The 20,821-nt window shown below is 48.1% G+C and overlaps 1 protein-coding gene across 3 annotated transcripts in view; it reads right to left on the minus strand.

The window, feature by feature from the left end:
* Positions 1-417: 417 nt before the first annotated feature.
* Positions 418-20,821, minus strand: part of CRTAC1 (cartilage acidic protein 1) — a 709,809-nt gene continuing 689,405 nt past the window's right edge. For 2 of the 3 annotated variants that reach the window (XM_078855610.1, XM_078855611.1), the window contains exons 15-16: positions 18,908-18,976; positions 418-2,478 (exon numbers count right to left, since the gene is read on the minus strand). In XM_078855610.1, the coding sequence (XP_078711736.1) occupies positions 2,384-2,478; positions 18,908-18,976 (164 nt within the window). In that variant the 3' untranslated portion in view covers positions 418-2,383. The remainder of the gene's footprint in view (positions 2,479-18,907; positions 18,977-20,821) is intronic. The other variant, XM_078855612.1, reaches the window with a different exon arrangement.

Genomic DNA, 20,821 nt, shown 5'->3' on the forward strand with positions numbered 1-20,821 from the left:
TTAAGCTATATAATGTTGACACAATACTGCAAGAGATAAGTCATAAGTTAGACATACAGCAAGCTGAACTGACATTAAACTTTAAGTCAGTCACGTGGTTCATGGTTTAAAGGGCGCAGCGTCTGCTTACCGATAGGGATAAATAAGGTTTTGTTTTGTTCCATCTACAAATCAGAAAGGCAATTGTAGTTAATGTTAAACGTTTATTTTAATTAAAAACACAATCACTATACAGAAGAAAAAACAAAATTAACAGCTGTCAGAGGTCTTCCCCAACATCATGCAGCAAAGAGATAGGTCCATTTATGATGAAACTCAAAATGCCCCTTTTCTTTTTTTAATTAGTATGGCTATGGTTTGTATAACTGTACAACTAGACTTGAAATTTGCAGCTGAGTGAAACTAAATTGTCTTGTATACTCTTCATTTGTGTAAAACTGTCTCCATATTTGCAAAAAAATAGTTGATGTTATCTTCATATAAGTTAATGCCAAAGAACTGATTGTAAAACTATGATAGTGAATTTCAGGTCTTAAATTACTACATCATTCCCTCTTTATATGCGTAATTATTCACGAGCGTATTCATCTAGATAGATGATGCTCACTACAAGAGTCTTTTTAAACATGTACTAATTTAATGCCAGTTTTGCTTGCTGTAATAATATTAATTTAATCACTGCCACTTCATGTCACCACTTTAAATTTTAATCCAAAATGTAGGTATCATATACGTTTAAGGTTCCTTTCAAAAGTTTAACATTTAGGGTTTACATTGTAATTGTTTTAGACATTACACCGCATTGTTTACAACTGCTTTGCAGGAAAAGGGAATACACATGCACACAAAACATCATTTAGTGTGTTCAACTATCAAGGCTTCACAATGCAGTACAAAGAGTGGGCTCCAAACAGGAAATGAGACGTTATTTTATGTGTTTCAGCTCATAAAAAATATTCTGGTTTACAGAAGCATGCTTTGAATACAGAATTTGCAGGGCACGATAACAAACAAAAACTTAGCTGATACATTGAGTCAGATTTTATTTATTATTAATACAACATCTGGGGATCTCTGCAACAGGAGCGCGCGCGCACATGGGGGAATCGTCACCGCATTCACGGTGACGTCCCTTGCTTCCCATTTTGACTCGCCTTGTTATAACAAAAATAATTAAACAACAAATAAACAAAACTCACTTGGAACCCAATTCATGAACAGCGGCATGCCACCGGGAGAGTGGTTCATCGAGAGCTGGCAGCTGAACGTTTGTCAAACATGGGGTGAATGTGACCAATCGAGGGTGGGTAGCTAGAGGCAGAGGGAGGTTGCCATAGCTAGTTGTGGGATACAAATTGATAAGTACCGCATGTAATTAAAAGAAAATACACGAATCACTATTTTGCATGTCCAAATGTTTTGCCCATTCGGCAGATATGAATTACTAAACATACATGCAAGTGTTGATGTCACTATCATAAGCGTTGTTCACGTTGAATCACTAAAATGTAAAACGTGACCAAGAAGTTACTGAAATGTTCCCATGATAGGTGAATTCAAAGCACATTCTGTCAACACCTTGGGACAAGGAAATGTTCATCAGTGCCTCCCAGTACTATGTGTGTGCACGTGAAAGATCGGAATTTTTGTTGCGCAAAGCTTATACATTTATGCTCTGTTCAAAATCACTGTAGCCCATCCTGTCCACATTTCATACATTGTCACCTTAGTTTAGGATTGTAATATGTTTTCCACCACACTCTGTGGTTTGAGCAATGATTTATCAATCAGTGAACAGCGGTGCATCAACAAGTGGGCTTTGCAGGATATTAATAGACATCATCCGGTAACGTGTAGAGACATGCATCCACAGTAATATCCTTGACCAGCATCAGGGAATAATGTGTCATTGAGAAAACAACAACCAAAGTTGCAAAAGGAGGAACTGGGTGAAAATAACATTTGTAGAAAATGACTTAACTTCTCTTTGTCGTGCACTGCTTTGTTCTAATATTCTCTCTTTTTCAATAAAAAGATTTTAATCCGCATGCAAAAGCTCCTATGGGATATGATACAATACTGCTTTGCTTTTGTGAAACTTATTTTCTTTTTTGAATGCAATCACCTGTTTGGAGTGACAGAATATATAGCGGAATAGCATTACCAAGTGGTATTTTAATAAAAGCCCTATGAAGGATTTATAAGATTGGGATGCCAATGTGGCTGTCATTGGTCGACAAGAAGAAACTACTAAATTATTCCCGCTCCCTCAACCTCCAACTCCCTGCTTCATACATCCATGTGTACTCCCAAAGGGGTGTGGGGAATCTGTGCTCTGGAGTTCCCGAGCTAACACCCGACTCCAGGGTACACCACCAGCCTGCTATGTGCTGAGTGTCAGGAGAAAGCCAAGGATTAGCAGGAGGCGTTGGCAGGAAAGAAAGGGAGCCCGGTTGCCGGGGAGGTCCTCCAGTGCAGCTGTCCACAGCAGAACAAGGAGGCAAGCAGGGAAGGAAGAAGAAAAGGACAGAAATATGGGGGGAGGGCAGAGGTGGAAGGACAGGGTAGGTGAATAGGGAAGACAACATTTGGACACAATTAATCATCATCATCGGAAATGCAATAGTGAGCTACACAGAGCCAACCGATAAACATGGGTATTCAATAGAAATCCCGCGCGGTCACCGCCAAGCTGGCGACCGGGCAACTTCTTAATAAGGCCACCAAGCGGCAATTTTGCCGAGAGTTCTTGTGCAAAATAGTTTGTCACGCTCATATTTGTCTGGGACGGTAATGAATAGCCAGCGCTGTAGGATGCACTCCCGCTAAGGTAGACTAGACAAGGACAGTCGGGGGGTGTGCCCAATGAGAGTCTGCACCCACAAGATTCACATGCGCAGCCCACGCCTCGCCCTGCCAATACAGTAAGTTCTGACAGCCCCGAGTGGGAAGAAAAATAGTTGGGCGTGTCGGCGAGACGTGTATGGGCTATGTGCACGACACGACTGCCTCATGCACATAACTAAACCCCCGTGGCACTGCACAAACCGTGCAAGCACAATGCAGCCAAGGGGTCAGAGAGGTCAAAAACCTGCAGGTTTTGTCTCTTTTACCGCGTCACCCGCGTAAGGAGTGTCCATCCTGCCCGCTGTGTGATTGGCAGACGCTGATAAGTGTCATTGATAAACGAGTCGTCGGACGGATTTCTCGGCAGAGATGTGACTGTGACTGTCCTCTGTGGTGGTACTGCACCCAAAGTCATTCGCCTAAGTTAGAGTAAGCGACGATTTATATTGGCGTAAACATTTTATTTTGGCTTGTCATTGCAAATTATATCAAAGTATTATGTATACGTTGATAACTTTGGAATTTATTGCAAATATTTATTTAGGATAACGCAGGGTTTGGCTACACATTGTAATCTTAATTTGATATCATTCACACCTGGGCATGGACTGAGTTCTCAAAGAAAGAGTATCTTTTCAATTCTACACAGACCATAGCTGGACAATCAACCTTCAATTACTTGAGCTGCAAAAAACATCAATCAGCATAGCAGATGACATTTGCAACACTAAAACCTACAGATATTTCAATAATCACCAGCATCGTGACCTTCATAACCAGGTGGGAATTCATAAGACAATACGCCTCTTGGGTAAGTGAAGTAAAATATATTTCAGTGCACTAAAAACAAACTGCAACCATTAAACTAGTTATGAATTATGAAGCAGGAAAACATCCCCGTGCTGTGCTCGCCATGAGGATTGTTTGACCATACTTCACCACTCTGGTCACAGGGGGTTCAGATATCAACACTGATATTAGCCGTGCCCTGGCATTGAACACAGGCCACCTTGTTCATAGCAGAGTGCACTAACCACTATGCCACCCCTCTCCCCTTTTCATACCGTATGCAAACATAAAGATGCAGTTTTGATTTAAAGCTTTCGTGACTGCAGGGATTCATATTTTTAGGTTTTTTCGGTAAAGTCACGTAGGTAAAAAAATTAAATTAAAATTAATAAAAGTAAAATAAAATAATAATAAAAAATCACGATGTTTCGGAGGCAACACAAGCTTCCGTCTTCAGGTGGAACCGTCACAGCCACGACAGCTGTGTCAAGTAAATGAGAGATTACAAGAGCTACCACTCCGTATATATAATGGTTGAGGGAGGAAGGGCCCGGAAAGGCACGCTTTTTATTAATATGGTAAGGTGAGGCTTAAGACTAAGAATAGACTGCATAACAAAAGACTGAGCCTTCGTGGCTGTGACGGTTCCACCTGAAGACGGAAGCTTGTGTTGCCTCCGAAACGTCGTGATTTTTTTATTTATTTTATTTTACTTTTATTCATTTTAATTTCAATTTTTTACCTACGTGACTTTACCGAAAAAACCTAAGAATATGAACCCTTACAAGAAGTTCTATCTCCGCGTGGTTCTACGATGCAACAACTGGTGCCAGAAGTGACTGCAAATCTTCGTCGCCATGTCAAAGTCGGCTACGAAGCATAAGAACCCACCTGTTGTGAGATTGGATGATGAAGACAGTACGGAAGAGGTCCCTGCAATGTCCCCGGAGTCCGGGGCCCCAGAGATGGGCCCTGTGGAGCCCGGCCAACCCGTGCAGGAGGTGGCGGCCGCGGTCTGCCACTCACCACCGTAGGAGAGCTGGTGACTCCTGACCAGCCAGTTCGGCCAGCTGCTGCAGTTGGCTGCACGTCTCGTCTCCCTGATGTCAGAGGTGGGAGCTCAGCCGTGTGCGCCCGTCACTTTTTTGGAGCGAGATCAGGCGCTTTCCGCCGTTTCTCCTCCTGCCACGTTCGAATTTGGCGCCGTTTTCTCAACGGACGTGACGCAGCAATCGGCCGCCATCTTGCCCCCGGGTGCGCTGCAGTAACTGGGCGCCATTTTGAATGCGACGCAGCAACCGGGCGCCATTTTTTCCCAAGATGCGACACAGCAACCTGGCGCCATTTTGAATGCAAAGCAACTATCGGGCGCCATTTTCTCACAAGATGTGACACAGCAACCGGGCGCCATTGCCTCTGCTGCAGCGATGCCGCCGTGTGCATCCTCAGGAGTGCCCATGCCATTCTTCAGCTCCGGCTCTTTCAAACTTCGTCGCCTGCTGCCTGTTCATGCATTCATCGCAGCTGGCAGAGACTGGACGTCCTTTCAAGGCTGGTTTGATGCGGCTTACGCCTCGGTCTGTTGGCCAATGGACGAGGCCCTCAAGGTACTCCCGACGGCATAAGATGATGATTCCCTAGCCACATTTAATTAGATTCCGCCTGCGGACAAGACGACGCTCACAATGGCGTATGCCCAAATGGCTGCTATTTTTGAGCCGCCCTCCAGCGCACGCCAGAAGTTCTTGCTGCGGAAGCGAGGGGAGGCCGAGACGCCTCTCGCCTTCTGCAGCTCCTTGTTGGTGCTGGGTCGGGCGGCCTACCCCAATATGGATGGTGCGGCGCTCGACTCATTGGCTTTGGAGCGTCTGCTCTCCCTCGCGCGGGAGCTCGGTGTAGTTTTGGCTATAGGGAAGGAGGCAGACATCTCTTCCCTTAAAGTGGCGCAGGGGGATCCAAGCATACCTCTGCCTGCGCCAGTGGCTTGGTGTGGCAGCGTGTGCAGGGGACCCGGGTCCAGCGAAGGCTGGCACGCTGCAGGACGAGAATCATCTTGCCACCTTCGCTGCACGCGACCAACGCTGGAGAGGCGCCAGGGGCCGCCGGCCGGAGCAGCGATGGCGGGCGAGGACTTCTCTCTCGCAGGGGTTGGCGTCCACCATCTGCTTCCGCTGTGGCCAGCCTGGCCACATTGCGATGGGCTGCTGCAACGCTCCTCAGGCCTTCGGTGGGACCTCGTCTCCCTCTGCCTCCACATCGGCATCGTCATCTGGGCCTCAGGCAAGTCGTGGCGCATCAGCCACTCGGCTGCTCCTCCCATCTCACACATCTAGCGGGGATAGGGTTCATGATCATCGGGGCACCACAAAAGTTCTGAAATGCTTGATGTTCACTCGCTATCGGTCTCCGGGTGGCCTATGTGGGTCTATCAATGGGCTGCGCTTGCGCATCGGGTTGTGGTGGCCGCGGCGGGTTCCTCCGTGGTTGCTGGTTATGTCCAAGGGGTGGAAGTCAGAATTTTGGTGGACATGGGTGCGTCGGCCACCATTATATAGGAATGCATTTTCAGGTTGTTGCCACACAGCGTTGGTCGATTGAGGCCTGTACAAGGGGTTTGCGTTTCCGCAAATGGAGGTAGTTGAGGTATATTGGGTCACATTGTTGCCTCCATTAGAATTGGTGATATTGAATTGGAAGGCCCCGTCTTAGTCTCAAAGGCGTTTGCAGTGCCATGCCTTTTGGGCACAGATTTTTTGGCCAAAATGCCCATGAAAATATTGATCGACCAGGGTTGTGTGGAGATGCCATCAGGCCATCGCTTGAACTTTTTGCGTTCCCTCACCTTGTTGACTCCTCTTGCTGCCAGCGTACGAGTTTTGGCTAGCGATTCCATGAACATTCCACCTGGGTCCCAAATATTGAAACCCCTGAGGTTACGCAAACCCCTGAAATTCCATACGCCAGAGGCGGGCGTCCTCTTAACTCCCTCTAACTACTTTTCGCGGACATCCTGTTTGGTGGGTGCCCTGACGGTCGTGTCGAAGGACCAGGAGTCCTTTATACTAATTCTAAACGCGGGTCCTTTGCATGTAATTGTTCCGGCCGGCACCGTTTTGGTGCACGCGACCTCAGCTCTCCCACCGGACAACGCCATGCCAGTTGAGAGGGTTGTGGCTAGGTCTCCCTCGGGAGGAATGGTCTCACTTGCAGATGGAGGACACCTCTCTGCTAAAGCTGCGACGCCGTGTTAAGTTGAACGGTCGTTTTTCCTCTCCGCTAAACGGCCCGGCCATTGCCCTGCATGACCACCTACTTATGTGCTGTGACACGGAGCTGGAGAGGTATTGTGTGGTGGTGCCCACTGTCCTACGAGGGAAACTAACTTGTGTAGTTCACGAGAAGTTGATGCACCTTGGGTTCCACAAGACCTTGTTAACCCTTAAGCGGGATTATTACTGGCCGGGCGTGGAAAGGGACATGGCACTACTTGTGAGTGGCTGCCACGATTGTGCATGGCGGATGGCCCCAGTTGTGCGTGTTCGGCCCCTGCTACAGTCCATCCAGGTTTCCCGTGTGAATGAACTTGTGGCCCTCGACATTTTGGGCCCATTTCAAACCTCCCAACGGGGCCACGAGTATATTTTGGTCGGGGTCGAATACCTCACATGTTGGCCCATGGCGTGGCCCTCGTCTATCACCGATGCCTTTTTTCATGGGTATGTTTTAGATAAGAGTGCCCCTGAGCAACTGTTAACCGATCAGGGTCGGACATTTTCTTCCTGGTTGCTCAAGGAGGTCTGTGACCTCCTCGGCACCAAGAAAATCCGGACCTTGCCCTACCACCCTCAAACTGACGGGATAGTGGAGCGGTTGAATCGCACCCTCACATCCATGCTGTGCCACCACGTGACCGCGTCTCAGTCGGACTGGGACCTGTTTATTCCAGGTGTCCTTGCCGCGTACAGGTTGGCCCCTCACTCCTCAACAGGGTTTTCACCCTTTGACCTAATGTACAGGAGGGAACCAGAGCCCCCGATGCACGTGCAAATGGCACCAGGGCCGCTTCAATGAAGGTCACGCTCGACAGGCTGCGTGAAGCACGACAAGTAGCCGTGGACAATTCGGCCAGCCGACAAGCGGCTAACGAACGCTTACAAAAGCATCAGGGTTCTGGGCTTCCATGGGTGAAACAGGAGAAGGCGTGGCTACATTGCCCCCAGGTGCCCATTGAAATGTCCCCAAAATTACATCGCCCTTGGCAGGGTCCCGTTGAGGTCATGGAGGTCCGCCGGCCACCTCCCCTATTTTCTTGACGAAGGGGGGGGGGGGTGATGTAGAGGAGTAGTGTGATGACGTCATGTCATGGGTGCTGTAAGGGGACAACTTCGGGAACAGGGGCAGGTCCGAGTGAAGGGAAGGATCCGTCCAAGGGGTAATTAAGGGGGACCCCATGACGAAGGCGGGGTCGTTGTGAGAGCCCGGAGTGTGGATTGGCTGCAGGAGGTCTCTCCCGCTCATGATCAGATGGTGTTGGCTGAACCCCCATCCGGAGTCGACGAGTGGGAGAGTCGAAGAAATAGCCGTGAGTAGGGCTCCAAGAAGTCTGTGAGAATCGGCTGAGAGTGAGTGGCGTCCTCTCCTCGGCCGGGTGGTGTTGGATGAACAATCAGTCCCGGCCCGAGTGAGAGAGCCCAAGGGATAGCCGAGGTTAGGACGAGTAGAGCTCGGGGGCCCATGGAAAGGACCGAGTATAGAGAACACCTACCCCTGGTGTGAGCCTGAGTGTTTAAACAGTGTTATTAAACGGCTAAAGCCCTTACAAGAACTTCCGTCTCCGCGTGGTTCTACGACACAACCTATGTAAACATTTAATTTATATATATTATTACTATGCCACTCCTCATTTTTATTGTTGCTATATCAGAAAATAAAAATGACAGCATATTCTGAAAAAAAATTCTTACAATAAAAGATCAGCATTCAGTGACATAAATGTCCCTTTTTTGGTCTGCTGCATATTATGCTTTAATTAAGTGCTGCTGCAAATGGGAATTAAATTACCCATACCCTACCACACACTGCAAATGTGTACTTGTTCCTGACAAGTTTTCTGCAACGGAGAGCTAAAATATTTCATGAAGGCTGCTCAGCCTAAGTGTAGGTTGGGAAACGTGCCAGCACAATGACAGTGAAAGGTACAAAAATATAATATTAGCAAATGCTAAAATTAAATTCCATAAAACGTTGGAATTTTTCAAACATGTGATAAACAATTCTACTTGCATATGATCAAGTATTTCTGGGGTGAAGCAAGATGTTTCTTTTCAGCTTCCTAAAAAATGAATACCATGTCTGCATTTAAAAAAAAATTATATAACATTCTTGGAAGTAATACAAAAGCTTTGTGTTTCATGTTTTTAGAAACTCAAAATGTCAGGAGTGATTGAAAAGGTTGTGACCTACCATAAAAAAGCAGTACTACAGCTAAATGTATACGTTCCATTAAGAATGTCAGTTTAAACATTTCCAAATATTAAAGTCATTGATCGGCTGTCAATTTTACAGGTATTTAATGTCACCTTGTGCATTAACTTGGACTAGCAGTGAAAAAAATCGAACAACCCGATACAATCCAAAGTGTATCTTCAAAATTTTGATCCAGAAGCTCAAGTATAGAGGATTCCATTGAACGACAATGGGGATCACCAGGACAACTTTGTAAGTCTATAAGTTATACAATATTTAAAATGTTAATACATGATCCAACAATAAAGTAAATGTGATGCCTTATTCTTGTGATGCCATCTTTACAATACAGAATGAACACTGACATCTAAAGTGCATTAAAGATCTAGAAACTCACTGTCACTAGCATTACATTTGCTAAATTATGTAAAATAAATCTGAAAAGGATACAACTTCCATGTAAGCTGAGTGTTATTCCAAACACCAGTTCACACACTCTCGTCCAAGGCTCTTGCACGTGGGGAATGTAAATGTGAATTTGAAATGAACTAAAACGACAACTCTGACCCCATGGGTGGTATTGCTCCCATGATAGGTTCGTCGTATACCCTGAGCCATGGCACCCTCGTGTGAGAGTGCTTCTATGTCAATTTTGTTTCTATTCTGTTTTTATTTTCCGAGGTTAATGCCCGCTGAGCTATGTAGCTCTTTTTCAGGAGCAACCTGGCCACAAATGAAAGCTCAACAAAGTGGCTTTATCACGTAGACATTTATAGCAGCAGTCTAAATACTTTACACGCACGTTTCTAAAAGTGGAGCGAAAACCCGAAGGACCTGCATATTCACATGAGTTAATCAGTGAGCTAACGAGGCATGATTAGAATCCAAACAAAATCTGCCTCTCCGTAACTTCACACAGCCGGACAATAGGTTCTCACCTCCTGGTGTGATGTCACACCATGAGTACTCGGAACCCGATCACCCCTTGTGAGACGGCACGCTCTGATTGACTGGAGGATGACCGATGACCAAACCGAGCGTGGCGGCACCGCTCACCCCCATTATTAGTGATGATGCCGAGATGAGTTTAAAACGTATTAACGCAAGCCTGTTATCAGTATGTATCGCAATTGGTATTCGTAACGGTTTACACGAATGCAGTTTTGTGTCTACGGCATGAGGAGTTGGTGGTTTGCTGGTTGTGTTTGTATTACGCGCGAATTTCCACTTCTGTGACCTTACAGTCGCAGATATCATTTTTTTACTGGAATGTCCCACTGGATTTAGCCGACGGGAAAATGTTTAATCGTTTCCATAGGCCACGATTCCATGTCTCTACTGCACCAATTCAAATCTGTAAATGACTAACGAGAAAACTCATCACTACAGAATAATGAGTGCAGGCTCGAAACAAACAATTGCTACAATAACACATAGAGGTGTACATTGCATGTACACAAGTTTTATCTTTGCGTTGGTGGTCTAAACGATGAAAAAAGGGCCAAACATTCAGTTATTTTGAGCTGGTAGTCTGGACAATGCTGAGAGTCATTGCACATGCAATGCACACTATACTTGATATAACAATATGAGGACTTCTTAACGTGTAATCTATTTAAGGGGCAGCGGTTGGTTAACAGTGCTAAGAGCCAGACCCCACGTAAGTTCGACAATTCTCAAGTCTCTTGATGTAACACAAGTGACCGAGTGACATTTAAACGGATCCTGGGCCTAACCCTTCACCACTGAAGTCTGTTCATACACTTCCCCCACCCCCGATGACCTCCGGCACACCGTGGGGAGCTCTCTGTGCAGCAGTAGATTGACAAATGGCCATGAATGATAATATAATTTGTCTTGTACCATATTGGAGTAGAAACTGCAGTACGTCTGCTAATCAGATCATCAAGGTTGTATGTTAACATCCGTGTATTGTTCTCTTTGTGCATTCAAGGTAAAGTTCGTACCTGTTACGCGATTATATGAATTATCTGCATGAACCAGGCTCGCGGTGGTTTGTGTAATTTTGTGTTTATCTATACGGACAGCAGGTGTGGCCAGATAAGGATAACTAATACTGGATTCTAGTAAATGAACCAAACGGACTGGCTGTGTGTAATGGGATTCTAGTATTTAACACGGTGGGTGAAGACTCAAAACACCTTATGTCTGCTACTCATATGGCATTTCACTTCAAATTAAGCTGAAATAATTAGTGTGAAAACGTTTGCTTATGTCCATGTAGCTTAAGCACTGAGATGCTCCAAGTTGTTAAATAAAGAATACATTACATTTGTAATAACAGCCATAGAGGGTTCACGTGGGGAATGGCTTGCCGGTCCTGCTTGTAGCCAATAAGGGTTGAGATAGGGACCATGGCCCATGCGTCATCACGCCAGGTCATCAGGAGTGATTGGCCTAGCCATTCGGGGCCCCAGCTAATGGGGAGCCGGATGAGGGGCGTGGTCCCGGGATTGACAGGGAACCATCGAGAATGGTCGAAGCTGTCCATGAACGATTGGCTGGGGGAACCACGTGACGAAGGTATTAAGAGCGAGTGAGAGAGAACGATCGAGAGCAGACTGAAACTGACAAGAGCAGGGTCACGCGCGGACGGGGGCTCGGGTTGCCACGTGCACGGTGGGGACTTAGTACGTAGTCTGTCCTCTCTCCGTTGTCTGCCAGCAACGGAGAGTGAGTGAGCAAAGTGTATTGTGGAGTGGAAATAAAAGGACTGATTCCGAAGACGTCTCCTGAAGAAGTATTACACTGGTGTCAGAAGTAATTCTGCGCCTGTTTGGACGATCGTCAAGATGTCTAAGCACCTTAGAAAAAAGAACATGCCCATGCCTCTGTCGGAGGAAGAGGTCGAGACGGATGAAGATGAGCTGTTGGGAGCTACAGCCCTGGTGCCGTCGGCTGACGACACTCGCCTCGACGCCTCTCAGCGTCGACCGGGGGAGGATGCGACCACCGCAGGACCGAGAGACGAATGGCGGCTGATGGCGGAGCAGATTGAGTCGTTGCGTGCAATTCTGCTAAGCCTGGTGACCGCGGTGGCGTTCTCACCAGCCGTGGGTCGCCAGATCGCCGATCAGCTGGACGCCGCGGGAAGGGGTCCTGCTATGGAAGCGGGACCCGCCATTGCTCCTGCCACGCGGGAGGACGCCGTCGTCTTGGGTGGGGCGGCTGCGCCGGAGTCGTCGGCCGCCATTTTGGGCGCGCCTACCACCACGCGGCCGCTGGACGCCATTTTGTCTGCACCGAGCGGAGAGCGGGAACGGCGGCCGGAGACGCCCGCGGCACGCGCCTGCCACCGCGGACATCGCCTTCCACAAATAAAAGAATTTATCGCCGGGGGCGATTGGAGTGCTTTTACATGGCACTTCGAGTCAGCTTTTAGATCTGTCAACTGGACGGAGGAAGAAGCGCTGGGAGCGCTACCTACGCTGCTCGATGATGTGTCTCTGGGAGTCTTCCGCTCCATCCCGGCGTCCAAGAAGAAGACACTGCGGGATGCGTTCACAGAGATGGCAGAATTTTACGACCCGCCGACATCGGCCACCAGAAAATTTATGTCGCGTCGCCGGGCACCGGAGGAATCGCCGTTGGCCTATCGGGGGGCGTTGATGGCGATGGCCATGGCCGCCTACCCCGACGCAATGGCCGAGCATTTGGATCCACTCATCCTTTCCCGCATGCTGGAGTTGTCTCAGGAGCTCAACATCTCTCTACCAGTGTGCGGCCACGAACCGCTTTCATCGCGGTGGGTGGCGCGCTGCCTGGACGCTAAGTTTAATATCAAGCGGTGGGACCAGATGGCGGCGTGGACGGGGAAACCCGAGATCGACGGGCCGCCTCTGGGGTGATCTCCGTGACTGGTTGTCCACTGCTCCGACGACTCGGGCGACGACGACATGCTGGCTGCTACTGTCCCGCATAGGATTCCGGGCCGGCGGCTGCGCGACCAGCGGGGCGACTACACGGGCCGACCACGTGCGAGGGCCGGGTCGTCCGACCACCGGCCGACGTCGGCCGCGTGTTTTAAGTGCGGCAGACGGGGCCACTTCGCCCGTGACTGCCGCTGCCGACCTCTGCTGTCGCCTCCTCCGCCAAGGGGACCTCCATCTCCTCTACCTGCCGCGGAGCTGCAACAACCTCGGGCGAGTCGGCACAAATCGGACACCCGGCAGGTCGTGTCACATCACTCATCCACTCGCACTCATTCTTACACTCCTAAGGGTAATTTTACTTCTCCTGCTCCATTGACACGCTCTGCTACACAGAGGAAGAAATTGGCTCGCAGGATTGTGGCTGCGGCGTCGGGCTCGTCGACGGTACGCGGTACCATCGACGGCGTTGACGTCCGTATCTTGGTGGACACTGGCGCATCGGCTACCATCATTTCGGATGTAATTTTTCATTTGTTGTCCATTCCTGCGTCGAGAATACGCAAGGTTAATGATGCGTGTGTTGCTGCCAATGGGGGGAGCATGGGTATCTGCGGACAGGTGGATGTGAGCATCGCTATCAGAAATATTACCGCCGCAGGACCTGTGTTAATTTCTCGCTCGCTAGCTGTTCCATGCTTGTTGGGTACGGATTTCCTGCGCCGGATGCCATTGCGAATACGGGTCGACCAGGACTGTTTGGAAATGCCGGGGGGTCATAGGATGGCGTTCCTGCCTTCCCTGCTGGCCAAGGCGCCTACAGGTAACGCAGTTACTGCTGTAGTTGCGGCTACGGTGGAGGTTCCATCGGGAGCGCAAATGCTTATTCGGCTACGTTACCGAAAAGCACTTCAAATGGGAAGGGGTGCGAAAGGCGTGCTATTATCCCCATCGAATTCCGTATCGAAATCTTTTTCTTTGGCGGCGGCACAAACGATCGTGCGCCCAGGTCAGGCACCTTTCATACAGGTCTTGAATGGGGTATCTGATCGCGTTGTTGTTCCGGAGGGATCGGTGCTGGCTCACGCCACTACCGATGTCGCCTCTTGTGAAAAACCGCCGCGCGCTTGGATGCCCGCGGATGGGCTTCCGCATGATCATTCACAAGAACGCTGGATCGCGGATTTATGCGGAGAGAATTCTTCCTTGTCAAATGAACATAGGAACGCCTTGCGTTCGCTGTTGCTGCAGTACTCTGATGTGTTCAGCAGAAATGATTTGGACCTCGGACGCACATCGCTTTTGTCGCACCATATTGAAACCGGTGCGTCGCCGCCTGTCTGTATGCACCCTCACCGCATGAGCCCGGCGGAAAGGGAACACGTGCGTGGGGCGGTAGATGAATTGCTGGCGGCGGATATTATCTCGCCATCCAATAGTCCTTGGGGTGCGCCCGTCGTTTTGGTTAAGAAAAAAGATTGTGGTACGAGGTTTTGCGTTGATTTCCGCCAGCTGAACAAAATCTCGGTAGCGGACGCGTACCCCTTACCGAGGATGGATGACTCATTGGATGCTTTATCGGGTGCTAAATTATTTTCCACCCTTGACCTGTCCTCGGGCTTCTGGCAGCTTCCCCTCGATGACGAGTCAAATCCCAAAACGGCATTCCGCACGCCGCAAGGCCTCTTTGAATTTAATCGATTGCCGATGGGCCTGAACGCGGCTCCGGCCACGTTTCAGCGGCTCATGGAATTGGTGTTGGCGGGACTGCAGTGGGAAACGTGCCCCATATATCTAGACGATATAATTGTCTTTAGCCGCACGTTCGAGGAACATCTCCAACGCCTTGAGACAGTTTTTCAAAGAATGCGTGCGGCTGACCTTAAGTTTAAACCGAGGAAATGCCACCTCCTGCAACACTCCGTCCGTTACCTGGGTCATATTGTCAGTTCGGACGGTGTATCCACTGACCCTCTGAAAACGAAGTGTGTACGTGAGTGGCCCACACCCACTTCAGTGGGTGATGTTCGGCGGTTTATTGGATTCGCTTCCTATTATCGCCGCTTCGTTAAGAACTTTGCGACGTTGGCAAAACCATTACACATTCTGACTGGCAAAAATCAAAGGTTTAAATGGGGGGCGGAGGAAGAAAGTTCCTTTATGGCACTTCGGGACCACCTCGCCACGGCGCCTACGTTAGATTACCCAGATTCTTCACAGCCGTTCATCCTTGATACGGATGCTAGTGATATCGGCATTGGGGCCGTTTTGTCGCAACGTAAGGACGGGGTTGAGAGGGTGGTGGCGTATGGCAGCAGGGTTCTGTCCCCTGCGGAAACGCGATATTGCGTGACAAGGCGGGAACTTTTGGCAATTGTCCATTTTGTTCGATTGTACCGGCCATACCTGTATGGACGGAAATTCCTGGTCCGCACTGATCATGCGGCTTTGCAATATTCCCTCAAATTGGATCAGCCATCAGGCCAATTGGCCCGGTGGTTGGAATTGTTACAGGAATTTTCCTTCGATATAACATACCGAAAGGGAGCCCGTCATGCGAACGCTGATGCTCTCTCAAGGCTGCCGCCCGTTCCTCCGTGCACTTGCCTGACGGGCACGCACCGCTGCGCCGCACCGCCCACGTCGCCCTGCCCGGTTATGGGGGCGATAGCGAATGAGGACGACGCAGGGGCGAAAGCGAAAGAGGAGGACCAGCAGGTGTCGGTGGACACCGATGATACCTTACGGCTGCCGCACGCGGTCTGGTTGCGCGAGCAGGAGGCCGATGCCTCGCTGTCTCCGCTACGTAAATTGGTTGGGAAACAGAAATCGCAATTGGCGGGCTGGAAGTGGCAGATGTTCCGGGGTAAGTCGGGATTGCTAATGTGTACCGACGGGGTGTCTGACCGACCACGCTTGGTGGTGCCTACTTCGCTTCGCTACGACCTGCTCCGTGCTCTGCACGCTGATAAGTTGATGCACCTCGGCATCCAAAAGACTGTGGCCGCGATGCAAAAGGATTTTTTCTGGGCCGGTATGACGGCGGACATCAATGATTTTGTCCGCTCGTGCCATGACTGTGCGAAAAGGAAGCCGCCTCGGAACCACTATGTACCACCGTTGCGTTCCATTGAAGTGTCCCGTATCAACGAATTAGTGGCTCTCGACATTCTGGGGCCGTTTCCCCCGTCGGCTAGGAGCAATAAATACCTTCTGGTCGGGGTGGAATATTTTTCTCGATGGCCGATGGCCTGGCCTCTGCCCGACCAAACGGCAGCGTCCATCACCGACGCTTTCTTGAACGGGTATGTCACGGACAAGGGGGCACCTGAAAGGCTGCTCAGAGATGAAGGCCGTAATTTCTCCTCCAAATTGCTTAGAAAAGTTTGTGATGCGCTAGGTACAAAGAAGGTTCGCACCTCCCCATACCATCCACAAACAGATGGTATGGTGGAACGATTCAACCGTACCCTTTCCGCTATGCTTTGTCACACGGTCAGTGAAAAGCAAACCGATTGGGACTTGCACGTACCAGGCGTCTTGGCGGCATACCTCATGGTTCCGCACACGTCCACGGGATACTCACCGTTTTTTTTTATGTATGGCCGTGAAAATGTTCCACCCATCGATGTGCAACTGGGTACGCCGAGTAAACAACCGTCCCGCTCCCTGCCTGACCACGTGCGTGACTCGCTTGAACGAGTAACGGAAGCGCGAGAGGCTGCCCGGTGTGCGACGGCCCGTGCTCAGGCAAGGAACGAACGGTACGCGCGTCGATCGCATACTCGCATGCCTTGGTCAGTGGGAGACCTGGCGTGGCTCCACTGCCCCCAGGTACCGGCGGGCACATCTCCTAAACTGCACAGGCCATGGCGGGGGCCTGTGACGCTGGTAGATGTTCGGAACTCGCAAAGTATCCGCGTTCAATATGGCAAACGTCGGTGGTATGTTCATTCCTCGCGACTTAAACCCTATGTTGACGCGGTCCTTCATCCCCAATAGCTGACCTGCCGGGTTCTGCTGGGCCGACTGCGCCGCTTGACACGCCCGTTGATCCCAGGGGGGACTGTGTTGTGCCTCCTGCAGATGAACAGGTTCTGATTTTCATTTGTTATTGCCGGGTACGGATACCTCTCCTACATTAACATTAGCTGCCCCACCCATCTCTAAACCTTCATAAATAGCCTGCCTCAGCAGCTTTCCCCCTCTTTTTTACCTGATGACGATTGCTTGTGTTTTGATCTAAACGTCGTGATATTGTTATTATTTATATTTTTCTTATTTTTTCTATCTACGTGGCTTTACCGAAAAACCCAAAGAATAGTACATTATCTGTTATATAAAACCTTCAGAAATTGGCTAGAGACACGTAGTACACAATCTGAATATTTAGCAAGTTGATACTCAACCGATAAAACAGGATTGCCCTGTTTAGTGAAGACCATTGAGTATGCACAGCCAACATGGGTACCAATTTTAAACGTTCATAGCTGGAACCTTGCAATTTAACAACAGGCTTTTGCATGAATAAAAAAAATACACTGCAAGTCTGTGGGAACTGGTGATGTAATAAAAAATGTGTATACTAAAGAGTTTCGGATTATCTGGAGTTGATGGTATTCATGACACAATCTGCCACTCATTACAGAGTAATTGGATGCATCAGCTGGCGTTAGAATGGAATAAATACCACCCAAGGGATCTCGTTTATTTGAAAACATATTAAAGCATTTTGTTTTATTTTTCATTGTTCTCATTTGCGATGCAGTGTTTTCCTTCAACTGAGAATTGCATGAAAAATTAAGCAGGTGCACCCATAGAGATAGACAATGCTGTGTACAGGGTTATGTTGTGTCATTTGACCACCGGCGATTTGTATTTATTATATACTTTGTGCCGCACAATTCTAGACAGCGTACTCAATACTACTTTTGATATGGTTATTTAAAATACATTCTAAACAACGGGGCTCCATAATTTCATGTTTCACCAATATGATACAGGTTAAGCAAAATATATGAATAATGTATGTTACATTGCATCAGTGTATTCCACCGAATATACATGTTACATTGCATCAATGTAACTCACATATTGGGTAGAATTAACTGTGGTCCCAGGCTGATATGTGCATTTTATTTTTTATTTATGGGCCATTTATTCCTAATTTTCACTGGCGGAGCCAGCTGGGGGCACGTGCATTTTCCGATCCCCACTGTCACTGTGTAGCATATTATGATGTGCCAGGGACTCTATGAGATGATAGGACAATAGTTTGAGTCCATAATTAGCAATAAGTAACGGCAAAACAGTTATAAGTGACTCAGAATTGTGTGCAGTTGCGAATAACAGTACATGACTTCCCTGTAGGCATACCTTCAGCGAGCGCGATGCCGATCACACACGGTTCGAATTCGACCCTCGATCGATGGCTGCGCCATCGCCGCACACGCGTCGAATAAAAAGCAAGGAACAAGTCCTTACTTACTAACAACTCCTATCATTTTTCATTGCTGGAGTGGTTGCCCCCCCCCTACCTGAAAATCCCTTCTCCGCCATTGCTAATTGTCATGGATAAGAACTGGTCATAGAAGGTGTGAAATGTTTCCTATTTATATCAGTGGAGTCAACGGCCAACGTGAATTTGATCAATCATTTGGGGCTAATAATCAATAATCTAATTAATACCGGACACGATTTTCTGCAGTTTGTATGTTTTCCTCCTGATCTGCATGGGTTTCCCGTGGGTTTTCTGGTTTCCTCCCATAGCTAAAGAGATATTATAATAATAATAATGCACAGTGTATTGGCCAAAATATCCCAATGGTACAGGTCACCTGCGAATTACGCCCCCCCCCCCCCCTACTGTGAAAACTTTGCAGGGTCCTCCTGCAAGAGAGAACCTTGAGCAATACCTTTTTGGGTAATCAAGCGCAAGAGTTGACACACAGCCCCGATAAGACCGTTCCAATGCATCCACGATGCTGTGGACAAACCAGAGAGGATGAGAGGCGCCATAGTGTTCATATGCACTCGTGGAAACCTACGAGTGAGATTTGAAACAGTTGGCATTAAAATTATCCTATTGTCTGCACTTTGAGAGTTTCACACACCAGCATTTGCTTGGCACAAGACGAATAACTAGTACACAAAAAGGGTGGTGGTGGGTTAACGACACATTATATTTACGAGATCTAACCAAACAATATTTATTACGAAAAAGGAGCAGTCAGGTATAGATGTGAAAGGAAAAAAATATATATTTTAGTGTCCAATAACAAGCATCATCGGTCAATGTACGCGTTTACATTGCTCATTGGAATCCAAAACCACAGTAATCTTGTTCTCTAATATTTAATAAAGAGTTCTGCTTTGCACGAGTGATGCTGCCACGGTGCAATGATCAGCATACCGAATGTGCGATTCACTGGTCGCCGAATCGATCTCCCGGCGTGGAGGTTGAAACTAACTGTGCAAGTTTCTTTATGCACCCCCTCCCCCACCGCTTCCATCCACCCGACAGCATAAATGGGTACGCCATGGTCAATCAATGGGCAGGTCACATCACAGATGTCCAGTAGGGGCGGGTGAGAACGGTACAACAAACAATACAAAAACACGACAGGAGGGCAAAGTATAGCAAAGATAAGAAAATCACGTAAAGAAAATCCCATTTAAACTCAGCCATTTTATTCTATCAGGTAAACCCCACTGAGCTATATAGCTCTTTTTCAACGAAGTGGCTTATGAAGTGCAAATTTATAGCAGTCAAATTATCTAAATGTATGTTTACAATTATGGAGAGAAAATCCGGAGGACCCGGAGAAAAAAATCCACGCGACCACGAGGAGAAAGATACACAAAACTTAAAATATACAGCACGCGTCAGGGTCGGGATCGAACCCCCGACCACTTGCATACCAGGCGAGGAAGATAACATCTCGCCACCAAAGAGCAGAGTGTGGGTACTCCAACCTCTTCCAATACGTCCAGCCAGTCTGGAGGCGAAGGTTAATCTACCCTCGAGAGGTGCTCTCCAGAGCTCCCTGCAGTGGAGGCCACTTCCACCAACAGTGGCACGAGAAAGCAATCGCGGTGCTGCGCCTTTAACCCTTACCCCATTGCACACTACTGAAGTGTCCATATCAAGCTCAGTGATTTCACCAATGCAGGCGGATGGCGAAAGTTAAGGCACCAATTCCGTGCAGATCCGACGCAAGACGCAGGTCTCGCGACGTCACCCAACGACAATGGGGGAGCTAATAACTCGGGCTGCGCGTTCACCCCCGCGTGAGAGTCAAGCCACATCCAATTTTGCGTGACAAAAAATATAGAATTAGATGTTGTGATTAGACCAGCCACAGAATGAGATACAATTTATATTTGGACAACTGCGGAACATCCGATTGGACCGCATCTAATTAAATGATTACATTCGGGTAACGTTCGCTTATTTTCAATCGTTAAATACTTGTTAACTATGATCAGTACGTTCCCTCATCCTGTCGCTCAGCCTGAAACCAAGCATTCAACATTCCATGCCACTTTTCACAGTTTTCAGTTTTGGTTTCTAATTTCTTTGTCAGTGTCCAATGTTTCTGACCCGTATTTCTTGATGCATAATATGTGTTTATAGTAAACGTTCTTATTCTGGCAAAGCGGTATATGTTGTTTATCAAAACCATTTTTTCTTCCAAAATCACTTCAACCTGGCTCTTATTTACCTCTTTATTCAGGATATTTATCTCAATATACCTCCAATAGATGGCTTAGGTATACATATCCTTTTGTAAACTTGTTGTCCATTGATTGTTTATGCTGACATTTAT

Source organism: Lampetra fluviatilis, chromosome 4, assembly GCF_964198595.1.
Source record: "Lampetra fluviatilis chromosome 4, kcLamFluv1.1, whole genome shotgun sequence".
In the NCBI taxonomy this organism is placed as follows: Eukaryota; Metazoa; Chordata; class Hyperoartia; order Petromyzontiformes; family Petromyzontidae; genus Lampetra; species Lampetra fluviatilis.